Source organism: Salmo trutta, chromosome 38 (assembly GCF_901001165.1).
Source record: "Salmo trutta chromosome 38, fSalTru1.1, whole genome shotgun sequence".
Classification (NCBI taxonomy): Eukaryota; Metazoa; Chordata; class Actinopteri; order Salmoniformes; family Salmonidae; genus Salmo; species Salmo trutta.
Genome location: NC_042994.1, coordinates 21,715,379 through 21,732,321, shown reverse-complemented (window position 1 = coordinate 21,732,321; position 16,943 = coordinate 21,715,379). Strand labels below are relative to the sequence as shown.

The 16,943-nt window shown below is 45.5% G+C and overlaps 1 protein-coding gene and 1 pseudogene across 2 annotated transcripts; both read right to left on the bottom strand.

Moving 5' to 3' along the window:
• Window positions 1–931: 931 nt before the first annotated feature.
• LOC115178776 (GTPase IMAP family member 7-like) lies at window positions 932–3,420 on the bottom strand (annotated as a pseudogene).
• Window positions 3,421–7,551: 4,131 nt separating this feature from the next.
• On the bottom strand, window positions 7,552–15,155 carry LOC115178774 (GTPase IMAP family member 4). 2 transcript variants are annotated; one of them, XM_029740086.1, is made up of 4 exons: window positions 14,939–15,155; window positions 11,524–11,623; window positions 9,670–9,762; window positions 7,552–8,967 (listed from the first exon to the last, which is right to left on the bottom strand). In XM_029740086.1, exons 3-4 carry the CDS (start codon window positions 9,746–9,748, stop codon window positions 7,910–7,912), a joined length of 1,137 nt encoding a protein of 378 aa, XP_029595946.1. In that variant the 5' UTR covers window positions 9,749–9,762; window positions 11,524–11,623; window positions 14,939–15,155; the 3' UTR covers window positions 7,552–7,909. The 2 variants fall into 2 exon arrangements, with proteins under 2 accessions (XP_029595946.1, XP_029595945.1); XM_029740085.1 differs by lacking the exon at window positions 11,524–11,623.
• Between the last annotated feature and the right edge of the window lie 1,788 nt (window positions 15,156–16,943).

The window sequence follows — 16,943 nt, the reverse complement described above, 5'->3', positions numbered from 1 at the left end:
ACTGAATATCTCTGTCATAATCGTGTATGTAGGTGGCAGGGAAGTCGGGCGCAGGAGAAACCAAATTTCTTAATCTGGAGTATTTAATGAGAAATCAAACTCCAAAACCAAAGTACAAAATAACATGGGTAAACATAACCCGTCGCACACCGATACAAAAAACACACGTAACATAACATCACAAACAATCACCGACAAGGACATGAGGGGAAACAGAGGGTTAAATACACAACATGATTAATGGGATTGGAAACAGGTGTGATGGAAGACAAGACAAGACCAATGGAAAATGAAAAACTGATCAGTGACGGCTAGAAGACCGGTGACGTCGACCGCCGAGCACCGCCCGAGCAAGGAGGGGCATCGACTTCGGCAGAAGTCGTGACAATCTCTGCCACTTCCTCTGTGGATAATGTGCATTGAGAAACACATATCTCTACCTTAAACAGGATTTTGTATTCTTATGCTAATTAGATAATATAAATTAAATGTGTGAAGTTTGAATTCAATTGCACACACACTATGCATGCATTTCACCTGTCACGAAGGGATTTATGGCTGATTTAAGATGAAATCGTCCACCCTGTTACTTTGTTTGGCACTTAATAGGCACTTTGAATGTTAAAATTAGGTGAAATATAAAGTCGTTTTTTTTTACCAAGTTGCACTTCTCAAAAGGCGCCAAATTGGTGGAACTACCCAGTTACAGTATCAAGTCATAAAGATTGAATGAATGAATTGATTTTATTTGACAAATGTAAAATACATTGAATGTTTCCTTAGCCGAGTAGAATACATGTATATAAAAAAAATCATAGATGATTAAAAACACAATTGTCTAACAAAATGTCCATATTTCCATGTACATTAGAAGTTTACCTCTTTAACCCTTTTTGAATCAAAAATAGATTAATTAAATTACCCCAAAAAGTTTGATCAGATTTTTTTATTCATAATCACCTACAGTATACATGTTATTATTTATCACCTAATGTGTTTATAAATTCATCAAGGAACATGTTTAACATGAATATTGTAAGTATTGTACTAATTTCTGAAGATGTGTACAGTAGCTCATTTCCATCTGTGGTACTAATGTTTTTTTACCGTATTATCTTCTTTACTCAAATGACAATAGCTGCTATACCAAAACCAGCTGCCCCAACCAACAGAATTGGTCCTGCTACCACAACCACTGGGACTACAACAAGTACTGTAGTCCCAGCTACTACTGCCCCAACAGCTGCTGCTGAAGTTAAACCTATTGCAATATTTTCTCTTGTTGCTCTTTCCCATCTCCTCCTTTCTTGCTCCTGAAACTCCTCCTCCCTTCTCCTCCTCTCCTCCTCCATCTCCTGTTTCTTTCTCTCCTCCTCCTCTCTCAATTTCCTCTGGGCCTCCTGGTACATCTCATTGGTGTAGTGCTCTCCTCCATTCATCTTCACCATCTCTTCTATCTTCCTCAGCAGCTCTTTGACCTGAAGACGGTCATCCTTCTAATCATTATTGAGACAATGGTACCTTCCCCAACAACTTCTGATCAGTTCCTGAAGTGCAACACAAGGATTCAGACACTCTTCAACTGTTTTCCCCTTCAACTGATCTTCACCAGTGAACAGAATGATGGTGAACTTTGAGGCTTCTTCTCCAAAGTTCTCCTGGATCCACTTCACAGTGCTCCTCTCCTCCTCTGTGAACCTCACGCCCAGTCTGATCACCAGCAGGAAGGCGTGGGGTCCTGGGACTGACATGTAGATGGCCTTTTCTATCTCACTTTTCATCTCTTCTTTAGACATCGTTGTGTCATAGAGCCCCGGGGTGTCGATGACATCAGTCTTCCTCCCATCCACCACTCCTCTCTGTTTCTCACAGTGAGCAGTTACAGACACAAGGGAGGCCTCTTCTGTAAAGGCATCTCTCCCCAGGATGGTGTTTCCTGTTGAACTCTTCCCTGCTCCAGTCTTTCCCACCAAAACTATCCTCAGATCAGCTGGCTGTTCTGAATCTGTGGAAATACAAACTGTAACGCAGTTTCATCATTGTTAATTACTAAATTCATTCAATTAGATTCACAGGAATCATATTCAGCTAACAACAGCAGTGAAGACTCACTATTGCATCACTAGTTTTATTTGTCCGATACTGTTATCTTACCTGCATGGCTGTCATTCTCAGCGGGATAGGGTGACGATCTTTCATGTAGGTAGAATCCTTCTACAGAACCTGAAATGAAATGTTTTGTCCTAATATCTTTGCAACATTGATTCAAGGATTACACAGTACACTGAAATATGTATAATTAATGAGAGAATAATGTGTTGTGGATTTCTGTACATTGGTTGGCTTGGTGACGCTGTGTATATACTGTTTGCTCTAGTATAAAAAAAATGTTAACCGGAATTGTGGTTTATTAATTATCTGTCCATCTTGCTGACCATAAAGGAATGGAGCCATGCTCATCGAAGTCTGATGTCTCTGCCTCCTTTAGTAAAGGAACTGTAGTTGACATAAAACAATACATGTATAATTGTATAACTGTTTTTCTTATTTATTGGACTATATAACCATATGAACATGTTATGAAGTACTATATAACCATATGACATGTTATTAAGTACTATATAACCATATGAACCTGTTATGAAGTACTATATAACCATATTAACCTGTTATTAAGTACTATATAACCATATGAACCTGTTATGAAGTACTATATAACCATATGAAGCTGTTATTAAGTACTATATAACCATATGAACCTGTTATGAAGTACTATATAACCATATGAAGCTGTTGTTAAGTACTATATAACCATATGAAGCTGTTATTAAGTACTTTATAACCATATGAAGCTGTTGTTAAGTACTTTATAACCATATGAACCTGTTATTAAGTACTTTATAACCATATGAACCTGTTATTAAGTACTCACCACGTTCATCTGCCATGCTGGTTTTTCTATCTCACGTTTGAGGAATTAAGTTCATCCCATGAAAGGTACTTCAGCTCTCTTCTCCACCTCACAGATGTCCAGGCGAAGTTGAATGCGTCACTCTCTTGCCTTTCAGAAGGAGGATTGTGTTGTGGGAGGTACATGTTGGTTTCTTCCCAAATGGCACTCTGTTCACTTTATAGTGAACTACAATAAAGGGAATAGGATGCCATTTGTGACACATCCCACATGAGTCGATGTCTTTCCTTCTTTCTCTTTAGCTACCTATCTGGACTTTTACCGGAGCTGCATGGAATGTATTTTGCTGTTGTTTTGAAGACAACATGTCTAATCATGTTTCCTAACAGGGAAAGAGAAACTGTAGATACCTGACATGATGATAATAGATTAAAACAGTCCTGAGATTATTCAGGTCAGGCTCACTAGCATGGTGACTATAGTATGATATTTGTCTTATTTAACTCTTGTAGTGTGTACTTGAGGGAATTGGAATGTGTTTGTTGCATATCCCAACTCCCCCTGAGACATCTTCGGAGAGTGGGGTCAAAGCCATGGTCAGACATTTTTCTGGCTGACCAATGAATCCCAGCCTATGTGTGTCTATACAGTATTGGATTGAATCCCAGTCCATGTGTGTCTGTGTCTATACAGTATTGGATCCCAGCCTATGTGTGTCTATACAGTATTGGATTGAATCCCAGGCTGTGTGTGTCTATACAGTATTGAATTGAATCCCAGGCTGTGTGTGTCTATACAGTATTGAATTGAATCCCAGCCTGTGTGTCTATACAGTATTGAATTGAATCCCAGCCTGTTTGTTGATACAGTATTGGATTGAATCCCAGCCTGTTTGTTGATACAGTATTGGATTGAATCCCAGCCTGTTTGTTGATACAGTATTGGATTGAATCCCAGCCTATGTGTGTTGATACAGTATTGGAATGAATCACAGCCTATGTGTGTCTCTATACAGTTGACCATCATTTCATATTTTGATAGTGGAGTCTCTTCTAGTTCTAAAGTACAGTTGTGTTCTAATACAGTACAATGGAACCCTCTGCTTTGCAATGGGAGTGTAACAATGGAGCAGAATGTTCAGTATTCTCTTTTCTAAACTGGATGAATGGCTATTTTTACTCTGTAACACAGCAACAAGTCTGGCTGATATTAACTCAAAGTCCTGCTGACTTCAGTCTTGAAAGGCTATTTTAATGTTGTCGGTACGATGACAAAGCAAATTTCTCTCTCACTCACTCTCTCAAATGTGAAATAAATCTGTTGTAAAGATGTTGTTCTTTGAAAGAAATATGAGGAAAGGATTTTCTGGATTTCACATTGTTTAAATCTGGGGAAATCACACATGCAACAGTAGTTAACACTAACGACTAAAGGTTGTCCATCAAATGTCCATCAAAGATTGATAAATCATGAAACATTATACAGCACAAGCACTGCACAAAATACTAATAATCAAATTGATTAGTCTATATTTATACAATATATAATCCCTCCATATCCCTTTCAGTAGGTATACAATACAAAATCCCTCTTTGTAATTGTTAAAGTATTGTTATTTTCCAAAGAACAGTAGAAATAAAATAATGAAGTACAGCAGAAATATAGTAATGAGGTACAGTAGAAATACAGTAATGAGGTACAGTAGAAATTAAGTAATGAGGTACAGTAGAAATACAGTAATGAGGTACAGTATGAATACAGTTGTGACGTACAGTACATACAGTACATTACAACTGTGTTAATCATGTGGTGTTTAACACTAACTCTGACACTAGAGGGAGAACACAGACCAGGGAGGGAGGGTAGAGGGAGAACACAGACCAGGGAGGGAGGGTAGAGAGAGGCTAGAGGGAGAACACAGACCAGGGAGGGAGGGTAGAGAGAGGCTAGAGGGAGAACACAGACCAGGGAGGGAGGGTAGAGGGAGACTAGAGGGAGAACACAGACCAGGGAGGGAGGGTAGAGAGAGACTAGAGGGAGAACACAGACCAGGGAGGGAGGGTAGAGAGAGACTAGAGGGAGAACACAGACCAGGGAGGGAGGGTAGAGAGAGACTAGAGGGAGAACACAGACCAGGGAGGGAGGGTAGAGAGAGACTAGAGGGAGAACACAGACCAGGGAGGGAGGGTAGAGAGAGACTAGAGGGAGAACACAGTCCAGGGAGGGAGGGTAGAGAGAGACTAGAGGGAGAACACAGACCAGGGAGGGAGGGTAGAGAGAGACTAGAGGGAGAACACAGACCAGGGAGGGAGGGTAGAGAGAGACTAGAGGGAGAACACAGTCCAGGGAGGGAGGGTAGAGAGAGACTAGAGGGAGAACACAGACCAGGGAGGGAGGGTAGAGAGAGACTAGAGGGAGAACACAGACCAGGGAGGGAGGGTAGAGAGAGACTAGAGGGAGAACACAGACCAGGGAGGGAGGGTAGAGAGAGACTAGAGGGAGAACACAGACCAGGGAGGGAGGGTAGAGAGAGGCTAGAGGGAGAACACAGACCAGGGAGGGAGGGTAGAGAGAGACTAGAGGGAGAACACAGTCCAGGGAGGGAGGACACAGACCAGGGAGGGAGGGTAGAGGGAGAACACAGACCAGGGAGGGATGGTAGAGGGAGAACACAGTCCAGGGAGGGATGGTAGAGGGAGAACACAGTCCAGGGAGGGAGGGTAGAGGGAGAACACAGACCAGGGAGGGAGGGTAGAGAGAGGCTAGAGGGAGAACACAGACCAGGGAGGGAGGGTAGAGAGAGACTAGAGGGAGAACACAGACCAGGGAGGGAGGGTAGAGAGAGGCTAGAGGGAGAACACAGACCAGGGAGGGAGGGTAGAGAGAGACTAGAGGGAGAACACAGACCAGGGAGGGAGGGTAGAGAGAGACTAGAGGGAGAACACAGACCAGGGAGGGAGGGAAGAGAGAGACTAGAGGGAGAACACAGACCAGGGAGGGAGGGTAGAGGGAGAACACAGACCAGGGAGGGAGGGTAGAGAGAGAACACAGACCAGGGAGGGATGGTAGAGGGAGAACACAGACCAGGGAGGGAGGATAGAGAGAGACTAGAGGGAGAACACAGACCAGGGAGGGAGGGTAGAGAGAGACTAGAGGGAGAACACAGACCAGGGAGGGAGGGTAGAGAGAGACTAGAGGGAGAACACAGACCAGGGAGGGAGGGTAGAGAGTGACTAGAGGGAGAACACAGACCAGGGAGGGAGGGTAGAGAGAGACTAGAGGGAGAACACAGACCAGGGAGGGAGGGTAGAGAGAGACTAGAGGGAGAACACAGACCAGGGAGGGAGGGTAGAGAGAGACTAGAGGGAGAACACAGACCAGGGAGGGAGGGTAGAGAGAGACTAGAGGGAGAACACAGACCAGGGAGGGAGGGTAGAGGGAGAACACAGACCAGGGAGGGAGGGTAGAGGGAGAACACAGACCAGGGAGGGAGGGTAGAGAGAGAACACAGTCCAGGGAGGGAGGACACAGACCAGGGAGGGAGGGTAGAGGGAGAACACAGACCAGGGAGGGATGGTAGAGGGAGAACACAGTCCAGGGAGGGATGGTAGAGGGAGAACACAGTCCAGGGAGGGAGGGTAGAGGGAGAACACAGACCAGGGAGGGAGGGTAGAGAGAGGCTAGAGGGAGAACACAGACCAGGGAGGGAGGGTAGAGAGAGACTAGAGGGAGAACACAGACCAGGGAGGGAGGGTAGAGAGAGGCTAGAGGGAGAACACAGACCAGGGAGGGAGGGTAGAGAGAGACTAGAGGGAGAACACAGACCAGGGAGGGAGGGTAGAGAGAGACTAGAGGGAGAACACAGACCAGGGAGGGAGGGTAGAGAGAGGCTAGAGGGAGAACACAGACCAGGGAGGGAGGGTAGAGAGAGACTAGAGGGAGAACACAGACCAGGGAGGGAGGGTAGAGAGAGACTAGAGGGAGAACACAGACCAGGGAGGGAGGGTAGAGAGAGACTAGAGGGAGAACACAGACCAGGGAGGGAGGGTAGAGAGAGACTAGAGGGAGAACACAGACCAGGGAGGGAGGGTAGAGAGAGGCTAGAGGGAGAACACAGACCAGGGAGGGAGGGTAGAGAGAGGCTAGAGGGAGAACACAGACCAGGGAGGGAGGGTAGAGAGAGACTAGAGGGAGAACACAGACCAGGGAGGGAGGGTAGAGAGAGGCTAGAGGGAGAACACAGACCAGGGAGGGAGGGTAGAGAGAGACTAGAGGGAGAACACAGACCAGGGAGGGAGGGTAGAGAGAGGCTAGAGGGAGAACACAGACCAGGGAGGGAGGGTAGAGAGAGGCTAGAGGGAGAACACAGACCAGGGAGGGAGGGTAGAGAGAGGCTAGAGGGAGAACACAGACCAGGGAGGGAGGGTAGAGAGAGACTAGAGGGAGAACACAGACCAGGGAGGGAGGGTAGAGAGAGGCTAGAGGGAGAACACAGACCAGGGAGGGAGGGTAGAGAGAGACTAGAGGGAGAACACAGACCAGGGAGGGAGGGTAGAGAGAGGCTAGAGGGAGAACACAGACCAGGGAGGGAGGGTAGAGAGAGACTAGAGGGAGAACACAGACCAGGGAGGGAGGGTAGAGAGAGGCTAGAGGGAGAACACAGACCAGGGAGGGAGGGTAGATACATCAATATTGTAGATATCCAGAAACCTAGAATGTCTTTACCCATTCTAACGTATTATCTATCTCTGAGTTAATGAAACACGATTTCAGATATTTCTGTCTGTTTGTTTTTGTTGAATTATAAATATCATCCTACAGTATGTTATTATCTCTGATCCTTTGAATGATATACATGTTAAATGTTAAATAACTGATCCTATTAGAAAGTGATGAACAATCCCTGTTGGTTGTCATTGTACAGTATTAATCTACTGCTACTACTTGACATTAAGATGAGGAAGAGAGTGCTACTTCACACTGCCTCCTCTTCCTCATTTAATCAGAATCGTCTAAATGTTCAGCTACTTCATTTGCAAGTAAAGCAGCTCCAACTGGAATTGCTAATGGTCCTGCTACCACCGCTGTGATAGCAGTTGCTAACAATCCCAAAAGGCCATTTGACGACGACTTCCTCGTCCTCTGGTGTCTCATCCTCTCCTCCTCTCTCGCCTCCGCTACCTGTTTCCTGATCTCCTCCTCATGTTTCTTCTTCTCCTCCTTTCTCTTCTCCTCCTCCTGTCTCTTCCTCTCCTCCTCTCTCACCTTCTCTTCCTGTTTCCTGATCTCCTCCTCCTGTTTCCTCTTCTCCTCCTGTCTCTTCCTCTCCTCCTCTCTTGCCTTCTCTTCCCGTTTTCTGATCTCCTCTTCCTGTTTCCTCTTCTCCTCCTCCTCTCTCTCCTTCTCTTCCTGTTTCTTCCTCTCTTCCTCTTCTTTGATCTTCCTCTGGACCTCCTGGTACATCTCATTGGTGTAGTGTTGTCCTCCATTCCTCGTCACCATCTCATCTATCTTCTTCAGCAGCTCTGGGACCTGAGTGTTGTCATTCTTGTTTTTATTATTGAAGACATGATTTCTGCCCTTAAAGACCTTGACGAGTTTCATAAGCTCCTCACTCTCACTTAGAAAGTCCACCATTGATATGTCCTCCAGCTGGTCTCCACCAGTGAACAGAATGATGGTGTACTTTGATGCTTCTTCTCCAAAGTTCTCCTGGATCCACTTCACAGTGTTCCTCTCCTCCTCTGTGAACCTCCCCAGTCTGATCACCAGCAGGAAGGCGTGGGGTCCTGGGACTGACATGTAGATGGCCTTTTCTATCTCACTTTTCATCTCTTCTTTAGACATTGTTGTGTCATAGAGCCCCGGGGTGTCGATGACATCAGTCTTCCTGCCCTCCACCACTCCACTCTGTTTCTCACAGTGATCAGTGACAGACTCAGGGGAGAAGGCTTCTCTAAACGACTTTCTCCCCAGGATGGTGTTTCCTGTTGCACTCTTCCCTGATCCAGTCTTCCCCACCAGAACTATCCTGAGGTCAGAGGGCTGCCCTGAATCTGTGAAAACAGACAAGAAGTGCTTGAGTTGATAGTGATTGTCTTGATGAAAACCTAATGAAATGTGTGTGTGTGTCAGACTCTAACCGTGCAGAGCACATGCCCCTTTGTCCTTCCAGTCTCTAAAGCACCCTTTCGGGTGGTGGTATAATTTCCCCCCACAATTTTTTGTTGTTGTACTTGTTCAGAACCCACTGCTCACAAGTTGTCGTCAAGTTCACCCCCCTCCACCCCGCCTTTTGGTTGCGCCTGTTTCCCAGTCTGACCTGTAAAGAGACACCCAGCTTGAAAGACCTTAACATCTGTCTCACACTTTATAACACTTGATTTAGCCTACGTCATCATCCATATTCAGTCTAATTGGCTGATAGGTTCAGAGAGGGTAAGACAAGACAAATTTAAATCACAATCAGTAAAATAATTAAAGCTAACTAGCAGATGAACATCAATCATCCACATCAATGATCAGCTGATAGCCCGCCTTCTTTACCCCATGTCAATCATGTCTTTAGGAGGCACTGAACTAGTTTGTAACGATGAGTGTGTTGCATACATAAATAGGCCTATTTAAAAGTGTAAAAGTTCTCTACAGAGGCATTTGGTATTTTCTAGATTTCGCCCTTTTTTTCATTTTGAGCACCTGCCCCCTGCATGGCCCTGGTGTGTGTACGTGCATGTGTGTGCACGGGTGTGTGTGTGTACCTTGGCATTGACCAGTGAAGGCTTGAAGACAGAGTGTCAACAGCAACAGAATCTTCAGAGTCCCTCTTCTTCGTCCCATATCTGTTACAGGGGCTAATTAAAAACATGGAATTAGACGATGATCTCATTACAAATAACAAATTCCACAAAATAAATTAGAATTTCTTCTCAGCTATTTCACTTTCAAACAATGTAAACCAGGGGCGTAAAACTCACGGAGGGCCTAATGTCTGCAGGTTTTTGTTTTTTCCTTTCAATTAAGACCTGGACAGCCAGGTGAGGAGAGTTCTTTACTAATTAGTGACCTTAATTCATCAATCAAGTACAAGGGAAGAGGGAAAACCTGTAGACCAGGGCAGCCCAACCCTCTTCCTGGAGATCTACTTTCCTAAAGGTTTTCAGTCCAACCCTAATTTAGCATATCTGATTCAGCTAGTTAAGGTCTTATTGAGCAGCTAATTAGTAGAAGCAGGTGTGTTAAATTAGGGTTGGACTGAAAACCCACAGGACAGTAGATCTCCAGGAAGAGGGTTGGACTGAAAACCTACAGGAAGGTAGATCTCCAGGAAGAGGGTTGGACTGAAAACCTACAGGACGGTAGATCTCCAGGAAGAGGGTTGGACTGAAAACCCACAGGACAGTAGATCTCCAGGAAGAGGGTTGGACTGTAAACCTACAGGACAGTAGATCTCCAGGAAGAGGGTTGGACTGAAAACCCACAGGACAGTAGATCTCCAGGAAGAGGGTTGGACTGTAAACCTACAGGACAGTAGATCTCCAGGAAGAGGGTTGGACTGAAAACCCACAGGACAGTAGATCTCCAGGAAGAGGGTTGGACTGTAAACCTACAGGACAGTAGATCTCCAGGAAGAGGGTTGGACTGAAAACCCACAGGACGGTAGATCTCCAGGAAGAGGGTTGGACTGAAAACCTACAGGACGGTAGATCTCCAGGAAGAGGGTTGGACTGAAAACCCACAGGACGGTAGATCTCCAGGAAGAGGGTTGGACTGAAAACCCACAGGACGGTAGATCTCCAGGAAGAGGGTTGGACTGAAAACCCACAGGACGGTAGATCTCCAGGAAGAGGGTTGGACTGAAAACCTACAGGACGGTAGATCTCCAGGAAGAGGGTTGGACTGTAAACCTACAGGACAGTAGATCTCCAGGAAGAGGGTTGGACTGAAAACCTACAGGACAGTAGATCTCCAGGAAGAGGGTTGGACTGAAAACCCACAGGACGGTAGATCTCCAGGAAGAGGGTTGGACTGAAAACCTACAGGACGGTAGATCTCCAGGAAGAGGGTTGGACTGAAAACCCACAGGACGGTAGATCTCCAGGAAGAGGGTTGGACTGAAAACCTACAGGACGGTAGATCTCCAGGAAGAGGGTTGGACTGCCCTACTGTAGACACTAGGCCCTGCATGGAATGAGATACCTGTGATGTGAACTATAAAAAGAGTAACCCTCCAAAAATGCAATAATAATAACTAGAATTGAGTAATGCTATGTGGTATAACTGTTGTAAAACGAAGTACATTCCCTAACAATGTAATTGTACAATAAAATGTATGTTACTGGCTCCAACAGTGCAGTAGAAGGTCACGCAAAATACAATGCCAATACACAAGTAATCAGAAGAAGAAATCAAGAAATGATAGAACTAATTACTAAGGTAGTTAACTTCTTTGGGAATATTGAATACTGAAGTCACTTTTAGTGTGGTTGTACTGATCTGTTAATTGTCCCCTGTTGTGACTGAGAGGTGAGGCTATGTGCTGCACCTTATAGTCGGAGTTAAGTTTCGTTTCACCTGTAACTAGTCATTTCTAGCCAATGAGAGAAATAATTCACCTCAGGACAGGCAGAGGCTGAATTCTGATTGGGTGTCACAATTACACATCGCTGACTTCAACATCTCTGAGTAAAATGTCGGACACATAGACGTCTCCTTCTGGTAAAAAAAAAAAGGTTAAAAATGAAATAGCAAATAAAACATAATTTTCAAATGTAACTTTGTTGTTGCCTAGCCTGGTCCCAGATCTGTTTGTGCTCTTTCCAACTCTATTGCTTACTATCAGGCCAAAGACAATGAGAGACAATGAGATGGAAAGATAGCACAGGAGAGCCACACACTCTAGGAGCTCAGATGCAATAATTGAATAACCAACGTTTGGACAGACAAGCTGTCTTCATCAGGGTATAATGACAAACACTGCGGGTCACTTAAGCAATAAGGCATGAGGGAGTGTGGTATATGGCCAATATACCACGTCTAAGGGTTGTTCTTAGGCACAACGCAACAGCTGCCTCCCTCATCTCTCTCTACTGGTACCATGAGGACAGCTGCCTCCCTCATCTGTCTACTGGTACCATGAGGACAGCTGCCTCCCTCATCTCTCTACTGGTACCATGAGGACAGCTGCCTCCCTCATCTGTCTACTGGTACCATGAGGACAGCTGCCTCCCTCATCTCTCAACTGGTACCATGAGGACAGCTGCCTCCCTCATCTCTCTACTGGTACCATGAGGACAGCTGTCTCCCTCATCTCTCTACTGGTACTATGAGGACAGCTGTCTCCGTCATCTCTCTACTGGTACCATGAGGACAGCTGTCTCCCTCATCTCTCTCTACTGGTACCATGAGGACAGCTGTCTCCCTCATCTGTCTACTGGTACCATGAGGACAGCTGCCTCCCTCATCTCTCTACTGGTACCATGAGGACAGCTGCCTCCCTCATCTCTCTCTACTGGTACCATGAGGACAGCTGTCTCCCTCATCTGTCTACTGGTACCATGAGGACAGCTGCCTCCCTCATCTCTCTACTGGTACCATGAGAACAGCTGTCTCCGTCATCTCTCTACTGGTACTATGAGGACAGCTGTCTCCTTCATCTCTCTACTGGTACCATGAGGACAGCTGTCTCCGTCATCTCTCTACTGGTACCATGAGGACAGCTGTCTCCTTCATCTCTCTCTACTGGTACCATGAGGACAGCTGTCTCCCTCATCTCTTCACTGGTACCATGAGGACAGCTGTCTCCCTCATCTCTCTACTGGTACCATGAGGACAGCTGCCTCCCTCATCTCTCTCTACTGGTACCATGAGGACAGCTGTCTCCCTCATCTGTCTACTGGTACCATGAGGACAGCTGTCTCCCTCATCTCTTTACTGGTACCATGAGGACAGCTGCCTCCCTCATCTGTCTACTGGTACCATGAGGACAGCTGTCTCCGTCATCTCTCTACTGGTACCATGAGGACAGCTGTCTCCTTCATCTCTCTCTACTGGTACCATGAGGACAGCTGTCTCCCTCATCTCTTTACTGGTACCATGAGGACAGCTGTCTCCCTCATCTCTCTACTGGTACCATGAGGACAGCTGTCTCCCTCATCTCTCTACTGGTACCATGAGGACAGCTGTCTCCCTCATCATTCTCTACTGGTACCATGAGGACAGTTGCCTCCCTCATCTCTCTACTGGTACCATGAGGACAGCTGTCTCCCTCATCTCTCTACTGGTACCATGAGGACAGCTGTCTCCCTCATCTCTCTACTGGTACCATGAGGACAGCTGTCTCCCTCATCTCTCTACTGGTACGATGAGGACAGCTGTCTCCCTCACCATTCTCTGCTGTTACCATGAGGACAGCTCAAATTGAAACTTAATCCCATAGTAATCTTATAGTAGACCAGCCAACCTGAAAAAAGTGCTGGGATTTGATTTTGCTTATTACAGACTGTCATCAATGCTAGATAAAACATGTTTGCTGTGATACAAGGTAATTTTGGTTTTCTAATACCATTTTCAACAGGTCAAAGGTCAAATGTGTTGAAAATTGTTAAATGTATATATATTTAGGTGGACTGTTCAACAAAACCGGAGTGGATTATCAAACAACACTTAGACTATAGAGTTTCTGCATTAGTAGTTGCTTTACATTGTAATGGCTTGGTAGTCGTGGTGAAGGAATGAGGCACAGGAAGCAGCGAGCACAGGGTAGTGGCGTATTTAATGTACACTCACACACAAAACAAATATTCCCAAACACAGGGGAGAAAACACACACGGCGTAAACCAGCGCCGACACGAACATGAACCGTCAGTAACGAAATAATCCCACACAACACGGAAGCGGACCAGCTAAATTAAATAGCCCCGCTAATTACCCAAACTAAACACAGGTGCACAAAACCAAAAGAGGGAATCAGTGGCAGCTAATAGGCCGGTGACGACGACCGCCGAGCGCCACCCGAGCAGGAGGGGGCGCCACCGTCGGTGGGAATCGTGACATGCATACAGTTATTATGCTTTCAGACATGCACATCCAGCTCATCAAATGCTTTAGAAATGGTGTATTTGTGTGTCATAAGGAACATTAATGGTATTTTAGTCTTGTTTTTAAAGGCCTTTTTCAATACATTTGTAAATGCCCATAAACCCATTGCATACCTGCAACAGCTGGAACTGGAACAGCTGCCGTTTAGTAAATACTGTTTGACTGTACCACTGAGACCTTGCTTCCCTTATTTTAATACAACAACTGCAAGGCGACAGGTAGCCTAGTGGTTAGAGTGTCGGGCCAGTAACCTAAAGTTTGATACACTCTTAGCTCCTTTTTTTCCTAGAACCTTGAAGGGTTCTTCGGCTGTCCCCATAGGAGAACCCTTTGAATAACTATTTTAGGTTCCAGGTAGAACCCTTTTGGTTCCAGGTAGGTCCCTTTCCACATATGGTTCTGTATGGAACCCAAACGGGTTCTATCTGGAACCAAAAAGGGTTCTGCTATGGGGACAACCAAAAAACCCTTATGGGACCCTTTTCTCTAAGAGTGTAGTCCTAATCCCAGAGCCGACAAGGTGAAGCTAGGCAGTTAACCCCCCCACAACAACTGCTCCCCATGTGCCCAATGTGGCAGGTTCTCAGAGGTGTCGGGTTAAAAGTGTTTCGGTTGGACCTTGTGTGTAATTTATGATGAAAATATATCTTTTTTTTTTAAATCAGTGATAGAGGGAAGTTGTATCATTATGCCATTTTGTGGTCTAGTCATTTAATCTCAGTAAGGACAGACATGGGAACGACAAGCTGTCTCATCATTTCTTTGCCGTTCAACAGTAAAAGTTGTGTTTTTGCATTTCTGAGTAGAAGTCCTAATATTTATTGTTTCCGTGGCACTGCTATTACATCTTTATGGTGCTGCTGCTAGAAATGTGTTCACATTTTAACTCAGAAAGATATGTAAACACATTTTTGAATAAACGTTCTTACCGTTTTTTTTCTCTTCTTCCTGGATGTTCTTAGAAAAGCTGTGTTCTGTAGTTCATCAGCTCCAGTTCTCAATGAAACTCTGGTTAGTTGGAGAGGAAGACAAAGACTGATCTCAGATCCAACTATTCAGTCAGCTTTAACATTGCCTCAAACTAATGACTACACCCTCTACTGCTGTTTACCAGAATAGAGACGTTTCCAAGAAACGTGTGTGTGTGTGTGTGTGTGTGTGTGTGTGTGTGTGTGTGTGTGTGTGTGTGTGTGTGTGTGTGTGTGTGTGTGTGTGTGTGTGTGTGTGTGTGTGTTGTTTAAGGCTTTCAGCTTAGTCATAGGGTCTCAAAAAACAGGATATGGTACTACCAGAACAGGCATTCTGTGGGCATTTCAGAGAAACATGTGTATGTGCAATTGTGCAGGTGTGCCTGTTACTATGGAGGCAAAGTATGTGCCAAAAGGACACATTTTAAATGAAAAGTGGACACTTGTCATAAACCAGTAGGCTGCCTTTCTGTTAAGAGTTTGGTTGGACCGCAGTACCCTTGAGATTTCACTCTCTATCGCTGGTTAATGGTTTTCCTCATGAATCCTGTTCACTAGCTGGCACAGACACAAAGTCATCTGTCTTGAACCTTAACTCTAACCTTGATCCTAACCTTAACCAAACTCCTAAGGCCTAACCCTAACATTTCATTCAGACCAAAAATATTTTTTGGGTTTTCATTCATTTTTACAATGTAGCAACATTTGGACTTTGCTGCTGGCCTATCTAGCAGAAATCCAACGCCTCTCCATCCCTCCTCCCACTCTCTCCTGTCCTGTCCTCATCTCTCCTCTCTTAGTGTGTACGGTGGGTATCTCTCCTCTATATCCATCCTCTCTCCATCTCTTTAGTGTGTACGGTGGGTATCTCTCCTCTATATCCATCCTCTCTCCATCTCTTTAGTGTGTACGGTGGGTATCTCTCCTCTATATCCATCCTCTCTCCATCTCTTTAGTGTGTACGGTGGGTATCTCTCCTCTATATCCATCCTCTCTCCATCACTGCCCCTGTGAACCACTGCCCTGATTGCAATGTTGAGTAACATACACCTACCTTACTTTCACTCTCAACACCTTGCCTTGCGTGCCAGCAAGGCTTTTGCCCATACACACATGCACGTACACACAAACACACATGCACGCACACTAACACAGACTCATACAAACACATACACTCACAAAGAAAGGGCCATGTCCCAGATCAGGGTTAGGTCTCTCTAATGGTAGTTTGTCAGGATCAGAGGCCTGAGGGTCAGAGGCCTGAGAGTCAGAGGCCTGAGGGTCAGAGGCCTGAGGGTCAGAGGCCTGAGGGTCAGAGGCCTGAGGTCCAGAGGCCTGAGGTCCAGAGGCATGAGGGTCAGAGGCATGAAGGTCAGAGGCATGAGGTCCAGAGGCATGAGGTCCAGAGGCCTGAGGGTCAGAGGCCTGAGGGTCAGAGGCCTGAGGGTCAGAGGCCTGAGGTCCAGAGGCATGAGGTCCAGAGGCCTGAGGGTCAGAGGCCTGAGGGTCAGAGGCCTGAGGGTCAGAGGCCTGAGGTCCAGAGGCATGAGGTCCAGAGGCCTGAGGTCCAGAGGCATGAGGTCCAGAGGCATGAGGGTCAGAGGCCTGAGGTCCAGAGGCATGAGGTCCAGAGAGGGTGAAATTATTGAGAGGGCAAAGAGATTACAGTGAATATAGCATACATTTAATGTTGAGTATGTTCAGTTAACTCCACAAAGTGAAAGTTGAAAAATGAACTTTCTCTGAGCTAACATTGCCCCTTCCCCCTCCCCCTCTTCCTCTCAAAAGTACCACAAAGTCAAACAGGAAACTCAATGAGTCACAAGGTTGTGCTAAACACCGTAGTGTTGAAAAAAAACATCAGTCACAATAACAAATAATGTGGTATAATGTAGATAGAAAACAAGCTTAATAAACTATGTAGAATGTGGACTAGTTGTACATAGTTGTCTATATCATGAATGTG

What these genes read in the sequence shown, in the direction of transcription:
- LOC115178774 (XM_029740086.1), bottom strand. Translation starts at nt 9,748, where the DNA reads ATGGGACGAAGAAGAGGGACTCTGAAGATTCTGTTGCTGTTGACACTC. An exon ending in CTTCACTGGTCAATGCCAAG is followed by an intron (nt 8,968 to 9,669) that starts GTACACACACAC and finishes CTGTTTTCACAG; the next exon opens with ATTCAGGGCAGCCCTCTGAC.